Source organism: Chenopodium album, chromosome 12, assembly GCF_948465745.1.
Source record: "Chenopodium album chromosome 12, dcCheAlbu1.1, whole genome shotgun sequence".
NCBI lineage: Eukaryota > Viridiplantae > Streptophyta > Magnoliopsida > Caryophyllales > Amaranthaceae > Chenopodium > Chenopodium album.
This window is the reverse complement of record NC_137845.1, coordinates 40,046,141-40,056,025: the sequence shown is the minus strand read 5'-3', so window position 1 is coordinate 40,056,025 and position 9,885 is coordinate 40,046,141. Positions and strand designations below refer to the sequence as shown.

Here is a 9,885-nt window from a genome sequence, read left to right as displayed (position 1 = left end):
CATAGGTGTTCTACATATGGCCATAACCCTCTGGGGATTCACGCTCCATCTACCCAATCGAACGCTCCTAGCAACGAAGGGTACATTCGAGTTTGTTGAATTCACTAAACCGTGGAAGCGAGTTTAACTCGCGGGGTCCCATCCACTCGCGCCAACCCTTCCAAAGGTAAGGCTTCCACGCGGTGCATCCGGACTCATAACCATGGACCCTCTTTGACTAACCCATATCCTGAACTTTAGTGAACTAGAGCCATGGTTAGGTTACAAACTCATTGCATCATATTATCACTATTTGACTACTTGTGCATTATTTGCTTGTGCATAACCTATATGTGTTTACACTAACCGTTTGTTTGACTTTTAAATGAGTTTAAATGAACTAATTAATGACTAAAGGACTTTGCTAAATTAATTAATTAATTAATAAATGATTAAAGTCTAAATAAATTGATTAAACTTGACTTAGTACGACTTTAGGCTTGTCCCTTAGAGTAAAAATACTAGAAACAGTCCCAGACCAACGTTCCAGCAATGGCGTAGAGGTTTGGACTGTAGCGCCACGTGCTAGTAATTATCTCCAGGCGACAATGTTGTCGTCTGGCGCTGATCCTTAGCGTTTGGCGACAGTCCTGTCGCTCCTGCGACAGTCTATGTTTTTGCTCGAGTCCTCACGACGAGTCTAATTTATTAGTTTGCTTAATCGGTTTAATCAGTGACAGTAGTCATGTCTAGTCCTTAGTTTAGTCTAGTCACATAGTCTAGTCCCATGGTCATGACACGAGTCAAGGACACACTTTGTGTATATGTCATCATGACCATGTCTTAGGTTCATGCATGAGTCGTTTTCCGTCATTTGAGTTGGGGGTACATTCTACTCCTAATTCTTTCATATCTCTCCATCTACATCAACTTTCCATTCTCTACATGCTTTCTCCATATCACAACCTTCATTCTTCCTACCTCCTTCCATCTACTGCATGTTGAATAGAGTTTGAGTCAGATAATTAACAAAAAGTATCCATAACTTCCCTTTTCACAGCATTTGGTCAAGGAGAGAAGGGAGATTAATCAAGGACAACACCTTTGTTCAAATACTACTTTTTGACAAACCGGTTAGTCAGAAAAGAAAAGCTAAGAAGATAATGGCGTCTCAGGAAGAAGTTAACGAACTTAGGAAGGACGTGGCCAACTTAACTGAATTAATAAAGACCATGGCTCTTCAAATCGATGACCCTGTGAAGCAACAACAAATGGAGCTCATGCAAGAAAGCTTGGGCAAACTCTCCAATGACTATAGATTCCAGGGCATTAGCTCACAAGGGGTTCCAGTGGACAAGGAGCTTCTTCCGCAGAAGTTCAATGCTAATGACATTCCTAAGTTTAAGCCAACAGACAATCCTTATTTCCACCTAAGGGCTTTCGAGACCATAATGAATATTAAGAGGATTGATAGGAAAGTCTTTCATTCATTGTTTTCTCTATCTCTTGAAGCCGTTTGTCAACAATGGTTCTTTTCCCTTGACAAAGAAAAAACCTCTACTTGGGACGGAATAGTAAACGCTTTCATTGATAGATACAAATGTAACGTTCAAGTTGGAACTGACCATAGACAACTCGAGATGCTAAAGAAAAAGAAAACGAAGGGTTCATTTCTTTCTTCAACAAGTGGAGGGAAACTTCCGCTAGTATGATTGAGGTCCCTACCGAAAAGGAGTCTGTAAGGATGTTCATCAAGAACCTTCAAGATAAGTATTCGAAGCATTTGAAATATCAGCATAATTTGAATACTTTCAAGGCCGTCTACGACATAGGTATTGAAATTGAAGATGACCTTACGAAACAAAAAGCTACTAACAATAATAACAACAATGGCTGGAAAGGGAAGAAGAACGACAATCCTTCTTCCTCCGAAAACACCCACTCTAGTAACAATGTTAGTACCTTTGACTTAAATGATGTCTTAGCCATGGATAATCAAGGATCTAAAAAGAAACCAAAAAGAGAGTTTACGCCCATTAGAATGACTTATGATGCTGCTTTCGATCGTCTCCATGATCGAGGATTAATCAAACCTATTGGCCCCACTGAAGATCCAACGCCAGAAAGGCGATCTTCAAGATGGAATCCCAACTCTTATTGCAAGTACCATTAAGGAAAGGGTCATACCACAGATGAATGTTACAGATTTCAAAATCTCATTCAAGACCTTATAGAAGCAAATAAGATCCCATTGCCTCTAGCTAGCAAGAAGACCGGGTGATGATCAAGCAAAAGACACAAGGCGAGCTTCAACGACAAGATCTCGTGACCTCTTTTTCTATCTTTTTTTGTTCCTCCTTTCCCGAAATAAGTCTAGCATAGGCACCCTTTGTTTTCCTTAGATTATATTTCGTAAGTTTTTTCTTCTCCCTTTAATAAAATGAGCATTTATTTTCTTGCATATGATTATCGCATTGCATTGCATAAAAAAAAAAAAATCCATGTCGAACTAAGCACAAGGTATACCAATGATTTGAGGCACCCCTTGTAGCCACATCATATTACCTTTCACCCTTCAAATATACAATCTTTTCTGGATAAACCACTTTAAGCCTCGTCTAACGATAGACCTTTCTTCCTTCGACCCACATCTACCTAACCTTGGGATGGGATGATGTGCAACTTATGCAATTTTCAAAGAACAAAAGCTTGAGTAATCTCAAAAAAAAAAATTAAAATAAGAAAAATAATAGAAATGTGCAAAAGGGCAAGTGTTCCAATGTCTTTGATATGAACATGTCTTTGATATGAACACGTGTCAGATTGCGTCTCTTATCGAGTGCTCGGTATCGTGCCTGAGAAATGTGAATGCCAAGTGAGTGATAGACCGCATGATCGGGATTGCCCACACTTATCAAAAAAAGAATTGGATAAAAATAAAAAAAAATGAAAAAGCAAAAAAAAGAGAGCAAAATATAAACAAAAAAGAGTTAAAAAGTGAGAAACCTCGAGTATACAAATACAAAAATTCAAAAGCAAGGTTGCACACCTTGGGGGCTTATCTAGGGTCTTGAGCCTTTATCCCCTTCTTCTTTAACCTTTAGCCTAACCATGTTATTACCCTTAAAAGACCTCTTTGAGGTATACACACACTTGTGCAAGGTTCGATTAGAGCTACGTTCGGCCTGATTCCTAGCGGATACGTAGGCAACCTCAAATTGGGGTGCGGCCGTAATAAAAATGCATTCATATTCACATTCATGCATGATCATATCAAGGGATCTCCTATGCTCATCCATATCCACTTAGAGCTAGACTTGGGGGCTTGATCCTTACATCATTAGCTTACCTAGCCTAAGAGTCACCATTATTTAACTCTTTTCAAAAAATTTTCCATACCCTTAGCCTTTGCAGCCTAGCTTTAGTGTCACTTTCACACACATCACAGATATATAAACAAATATCCTCCCCTTAGGAACCTTTTGTCATGAAATCTCGACACGACGTTGAAGCATGCCTTGTCATCTTAGAGTCCTTCTTCGCTTACTCATCGTTGCGTCACAAAGTATGAAGTGCTTAGCCTCCGTGCCTAAGTTACCCAAATACTTTCATCATTGAGTCAACAATCGAGATAGCCCACAATGAACTAATCTTTGCACTATGAGATACAATGTCGACGCATGCATTTGACTAAACTCGTTCAACATGCATCATCAAACACTTCACTTCTTCCCTTTTGTGTCTTTCTTTTTCGGGAGAAAGTCGGTACCCTCCACAAAAAATGACGGAAATTTTTTTGCTTTTATGCATTTTGAGTCAAACACATCACAACACAATGCACACACGAGTCATGTACACATTGAGTCATGTCATGTTATCACATTGAGTTAAGTCTACGCACACGAGTCGATTTGAGTACATCGAGTTACACGTCAAGTCAGGCAATAGCATTAAGTCACACAAAGTCAACCTTAAAGACATGACCAAAGTCCTATAGTCCAAAATATAAATGCAGGTACGAGCAACCTTTACAAAAGATTTGAAGCAAAAGGACGCAAATGGCTTAGCAAATTAACTAGAGTCGGCCTGATCGAAGTTAGATTGACGATCAGCCTGATTGATTGAGCACATCCGGATTTTGATCAAGCACCTCGTTTGGAATAGTAATTGGTCATAATCGCGAATTTCCCAAGATGAAAGATCTCTATGGAAATTAACTTAGACTCGGTAAAATCTTGAAGGATAGGGTTTTCAATAGAGTTTCAAGGCATGGGAAGCTATCACTTCTCAAGAATAAGCGAGCAAGAACATTCCCGGATTTTGTGAAAAATCGCGAATATAAACGCATGAAATTCTTCCAAGATAAGAGGAGTTTGAGCAAAACTTACATGGATTGGTAAATTAGAGATGAAGAGCTTTAATTTGCAAAGGATTTGAGTAGATTTGGTTGAAAGGAAACTACCAAGTTGAAGGTTCGGAGCGAAACCGAGCAACGAACAGCAGCAGCAGCGGAAATGGATTTGAGTAGATTATCGCCTGGCGCTGGTCTCTGTTACCTGGCGACGGAACAAAATCCTGGCAACAGAACGTAGCAGCATGCGCTGGTGCGGCGACAAGATGCGTGGCCCCCATAAATGATTATGTGGACCTTATGCAGTGATGTTGGGTTCCTTGGTACGCCAGTTAGCCCCTATAAACAATTTGACATGATTAAGTAATCGGCTCGATTACAATCGCAGTAAGTGATCGACCTGACAAATGATCATCTCACTTAGCTTAAAGCGCTTAAGTATTGGCTCATCGTAAGCACCGAAGTAATGGTTCACAAAGAAGCACATCACCAAGAGGACAATTTTCTAAGATTGGAATTGTCATATCAAACTGACAATATTTCCAAGAGTGAATTGCCGAGCATCATTTTTTTAACGACAATTTTCTAAGATTGGATTGTCATCTTAAACTGGCAACGTTTCCAAGCATGGATTGTCATGCTCCTTCTCTATTTGGTAAATTTTTCCAAGTTCGGATTGTCATACATTCATCAAATAGTTGACAATATTTTGAGATTGGATTGTCATACACCCAGTTCCCTATGGAAAAATTTCCCAAAGGATTGTCGTAGGTCGCTATTCATTTCGGCAAAGGTTCCCCAACATCGATTGTCATTCATTTCGGTAGTGGCAAATTTTCCCGAGACGGATTGTCAATTGACTCTTTGTTGCAAATGTTCCAAGACATGGATTGTCAATTGTGGCAATATTTTCCCAAAAGGATTGTCTCATAATATTGGCAAATTTCCAAGGTGGATTGCTTTCAAGAGCTATATTCCAAGACGTGGATTATCGATCGTAGCAAGGTTCTTATGACAGATTGTTATGAAGCATTGGCAACTTTTCCCAAATTTGGATTTTGGCAAAATTTCCGAGATACGAATTGTCGCTTCATCGTGGTAACATTTCCTAGGATGGATTTTTACGTGGCATTGACAACTTTCCCTAAATCGGATTGTCGTACATCATTCAAGAGTTGTGTTGGTAACTATTCCTAAAGAAGAGAGGATTGTCATCGCCCCCAAAGGCATTAATACAACAAGCAAATAGCGAAGTAAAGCGTTGAGGATCAATAAGCGATGGTCTTCGATAATTTTCCTCGGAAGATTATCATCATAAAACTGAAGATAGCTACAAGCAGCGGTCTTCGACGATGTCCCGAAGTAGAAAGGAGATTGTCTATAGCGGCGAAGCATAGCCGTGGCGAGGTACTGCCACAACTCTGAAGATGGCGAGGTACAGTCACCTTCGACGATGTTCCCGGGGCATTGTGGAGGATTGTCACAAGCAAGTGAAGATAACGAGGCACTGTTACCTTCAGATAGCATTCACGAGGCACTGTGGAGTTCGTCACCAACAAAAGCAGCAATAAATCGGTTACTCTAGAGACGTGTGCTCGACGGTGCAAGATACGCCCCGTTTCTTAACTCTTTTATCTGTTTAACTAACGCTAGTTCGCAGGTATCAGCGCTACAAGAGTGATTTAGGATCGCAGAACGTTCTGAATCATTCTCCGCCCCTATCGCTACTTTGACTTTTGTTTTCGAAACTTGCGTTTCTCCAAACTCAGTCAAAGTGGGGGCTTCTATAGATACCCAATTGTGTCTCCCCAAAACCAAACCCAGTGAAGAATATATTTTCACGTCATTTTATTGTCGAATGAAGTGAAAGTGTGAAAAGTCTAGCGATGTGGATATTTTTATTAAAATATATACTTCTTCCTGTTCTTGAAAACATTTCTTTTCTTACTCTATTTATGAAAATAGCCAGTCCAATTTAGTTTGGTCCAAGATGAGGGTCCAATAATAGTGTATTTGGATTGAGTTTGAGAAGAGCTTTCTAACGATATATTATAAACCCAATTCCGATGAATAATGAGGAAGTTATGGGCTAAATACTAAATTGGGCCCGAAATGAATTTTATATGCGGTCCAATGATCTAGAGGAGGGCCTATTAATTATTATTCCTAAAGTTATTAGGATTGATTTTAATCTTCTAGAATATTTAGAAGGTTCCTTTTAATTCTAATGGAATTAGGATTAGTAATTATATTTTAAAGAGTTTTATTTGGAATAAAATAAGTGTTTTATGATAAACCTGATTTGATAAACACGGAATTTGCTGCTTAATCATATTAAGGAGAGGATTCCGCGTACAAGCGCGTTTTATCTTTTAATTAGTGCCAAACGATAGAGTATGTCGTCTGGCGCTAATCCTGCCGCCTTGGCGACAGATGCCAGTTTTATTCCGAATAGGACTTGATTTGTTTCCGGACTATTTTTCTATAAATAGGGTCCTAGACCTCCGTTTTTCAATCAACAATCAACAATACACAATCATCATCTATCTTTATTCTTTCTCTAAAAGCTAGAAGCTTCTTCTCTCTATTCTTTTTCTAAACTTCCCCTTTTACAAAATTCCACATTCACGAGTTCTAGACACACCTAGCCAAGTTCGAAGTTGCCTTCGCCCTAGACGTGAAAGGTTGATAATTTCTGAGGGTTTGGTCCCAAATCTCTATTTCAATTATTTAATTTAATTATTTGTTTATTATTTTCCTTGAAGTTACTAACGTGTGTATTTTGTTATTAGAAAGAGATACGAGGCATCCAAGTAAGTACTTTAATTGTTTTATTGATATTTTGATATAGAAATCATGCTTAGATTATTTTGTTAATTCCTAGTATCATGTTAGGAAGTTTTATTGCTTCCTAGTATCATGTTTAGGGTTAACTAATATTTCTGATATTATGTATGTTTATGATGCTTCCTATTCTTTCTTTCTATCATGTTAGTATCATGCTAGGAATAAAGCTTTGATCTTTATTGTTTGATGACATGCTAGGATTTTTTATTAATCTTGTTAGTATCATACCTAGGATCTTACTATTATCATTATGCTTTATTGAGATTATTTTGATGATGATTGTTATTATGTTGCTTGATATTATATTTATTATTATTGTATTGCATGATCACGCCTTTTATGCATGTTTAAAGGGAATTTGTACTTGTAATCTCGCTTAATAAGATAATTAGTAATCTTGTTTAGGCTAATATGATTATAATTCAAGTGATCGCCAATAAAAGACTTGTTTGTGCATCAATAATCAACCAACATAGATAAACAGGTTTAGGGTTAACCTAATGATTGTATGTTAGTCAGAAAGCGCACATGAATATGAGAAGAATGAAGTAGAGGCCTATTTTTAGGGCAGGTTCAATCTCTTTTAGGTTGGATTTGTACCTTCATCCCCGAACTTCCAGTCATGGTTCCAGACCTATTGGAGTTATCAATCTCCTGGATCGTTAAGGGGTGTAACCTTCACCCGTGAACGGTTTACAAGTTCCTAGAACTTGTTGGCGACTTTTTTTCTCTAGCTTCCTTCCCTTTAGACACCACTATGCTTAAGTGTATGATCACAGTGGGGCTCAAGTGTGGGATGCTTGAAATATTCCCTACATAGCCCATCCTGGCTCACCCTGCTGAGGGCCCGACTGCTGAGGCTGCTATGGCTGCTGCAATGACGAGCCAACCTCGTACGTCCCACCACCCGCAAAAGGAGTTGATGTCGCGTCTCTCTAACCAGTCGGCCTCCTCGATGCACCCTCGGAAGAAGACCCGAAATCCTCCACTACCACAGTCCGATCCGACTCCGCTTGACGACCCTGGTTCCCAACCGAAGTGCGACGACGCCTCGAGCTAGACCCGGATCTCTCTCTCCGATCCTCGGGTCTTGCATGAGTATGAGATGGAGGAATAGGCTAAAATAAGAAAACAAGCTAAGTCAAATACAAGAAAAATAATTGAAGTAGAAATAAAATAAAAAAGTCAAAGAGAAATACCTCCATGCCGTCACTCGCACGACGACAGCTAGCTCAGTGACTCAACCTCACGAGCTGATAACGAAAGGCGTCCATGCCTCTCGCCATCTTCGTCATCACCTCACGAGAAAACTGTCGAGCAGTAAAGTCAAGTACAATTAAAGAACAAGCATGCAAACAAAATGATGATAGATGGCTCACCCAGGCCTGGTGGCGAGGTATCGACCTCTCCACAAAACCCCTCTCCTCAAGGGCTAGAGGAATCATCTCCTCAACTAGGCCGAAAGACCCCTGATAAGTAATGGACACCGGTGAGGTACAAACTCTACAGCTGTGGCCACAGCCTGCAAGAATAAGATCTAAGTGATTAGAATTTCATGGGGGCTACTAAAAGTAAAACATCAAATGATGCAAAATATACCTCTGCCTCCTCTGACGGGTAAGGTGGTGGAGCAAACCGCGATAAAAGCCTCTCGCCATAACTCCAGTTTGGATGGCTATGATGCTGCCACTCCGTACCAGCTGGTGACCTGCCCATATAAACTCTCAGGTCCGTCTGGTCCATCATATGCCGTGAAGGATGGGTAGGAACGACAAAAGACTCCGAAGAGTGCTGAATCGCGACTCTTTCGCCCAAGTACACCACAACATCATATGTCCCCTGAAAGTAGCGCCGCTGAGCTATGTACTGGGAAGCTAGAGCGGGGACGTCAAAATCAGCCCAAGGACAGAGGTTAACCTCAGGTCCCTGCAAGACAAACACTCATGAGTAGGTATCCTATTCAGAAAAGTGGACAAAATGACGAACAACGCATACCGAGAGAAGCGACTCTCGAACAAGGGTAGTAGCAGTCTGGTCTGTATGATAGCCGCCCCAACTAGCAGCAATGGGGAGCCCTCGAGGTGAAGGCCTAGCTTGCGCCAAAGATGGCATATACTCGTAGAACCACACCTATAACAACATAGAAACGTCGGTAAAGCTAAACAACAAAAGTGAACTTTTGTCAAGGGGAATAGAGTATACCTCTACGACCCTTCAGAAGCTAGAGAGTGTGACCTCCTCGTCAAAAGTGTGCTGACGACAGGCAAGTCGCAAACCCAGCAGGAAGTCAGCATAGGCCAAGCTGGCCTAGTCAAAAGTCCCGATTGCTTGAAGGTCGCAAAGAGCAGGCAAATAGTAGAGCAGCACTCGGCTACCCTTGTCAGAAGAGAAGGACCCTGACAGAAGAATCAAAACGAAGATGCGCACCCGCTGCTCCAAGGTGGTCGTATCATCCTGAAAAGCCTCTACTAGCACAGACCGACGCATGGATCGACTACTCATCTGTAACGGTCGAGACTCACCACGGGCCCGAATAACAAAGGGGCCTAGTAGCTCCTCTACCTCAGGAGAGAAGAGGGTAGTGTTGCTACTAAAAGGAACTACAGACGACCAGAATTCCAATCCGGTGATGATAGAGAAGTCCAAGGGAGTGACAGTCATCTCGCCCCAAGGAAAGTGGAATGTGTTGGTAGTGTCCCAAAAGAACT

The 9,885-nt window shown here is 40.7% G+C and overlaps 1 protein-coding gene across 1 annotated transcript; it reads right to left on the bottom strand.

The window, feature by feature from the left end:
• Nucleotides 1–7,497: 7,497 nt before the first annotated feature.
• Nucleotides 7,498–9,300, bottom strand: LOC145572389 (uncharacterized). Its single transcript, XM_081631364.1, has 5 exons — nt 9,173–9,300; nt 8,777–9,103; nt 8,557–8,699; nt 8,377–8,487; nt 7,498–8,295 (listed from the first exon to the last, which is right to left on the bottom strand). Exons 1-3 carry the CDS (start codon nt 9,287–9,289, stop codon nt 8,631–8,633), a joined length of 513 nt encoding a protein of 170 aa, XP_081487490.1. The 5' UTR covers nt 9,290–9,300; the 3' UTR covers nt 7,498–8,295; nt 8,377–8,487; nt 8,557–8,630.
• Between the last annotated feature and the right edge of the window lie 585 nt (nt 9,301–9,885).

Bases quoted from the DNA above. Each gene is read 5' to 3' on its own strand.
- LOC145572389 (XM_081631364.1), bottom strand. From the start codon at position 9,289: ATGCCATCTTTGGCGCAAGCTAGGCCTTCACCTCGAGGGCTCCCCATT. The intron at 9,104-9,172 runs GTATGCGTTGTT...TTTGTCTTGCAG, and splicing joins TTCGAGAGTCGCTTCTCTCG to GGACCTGAGGTTAACCTCTG. The intron at 8,700-8,776 runs GTATATTTTGCA...TTATTCTTGCAG, and splicing joins ACCCGTCAGAGGAGGCAGAG to GCTGTGGCCACAGCTGTAGA.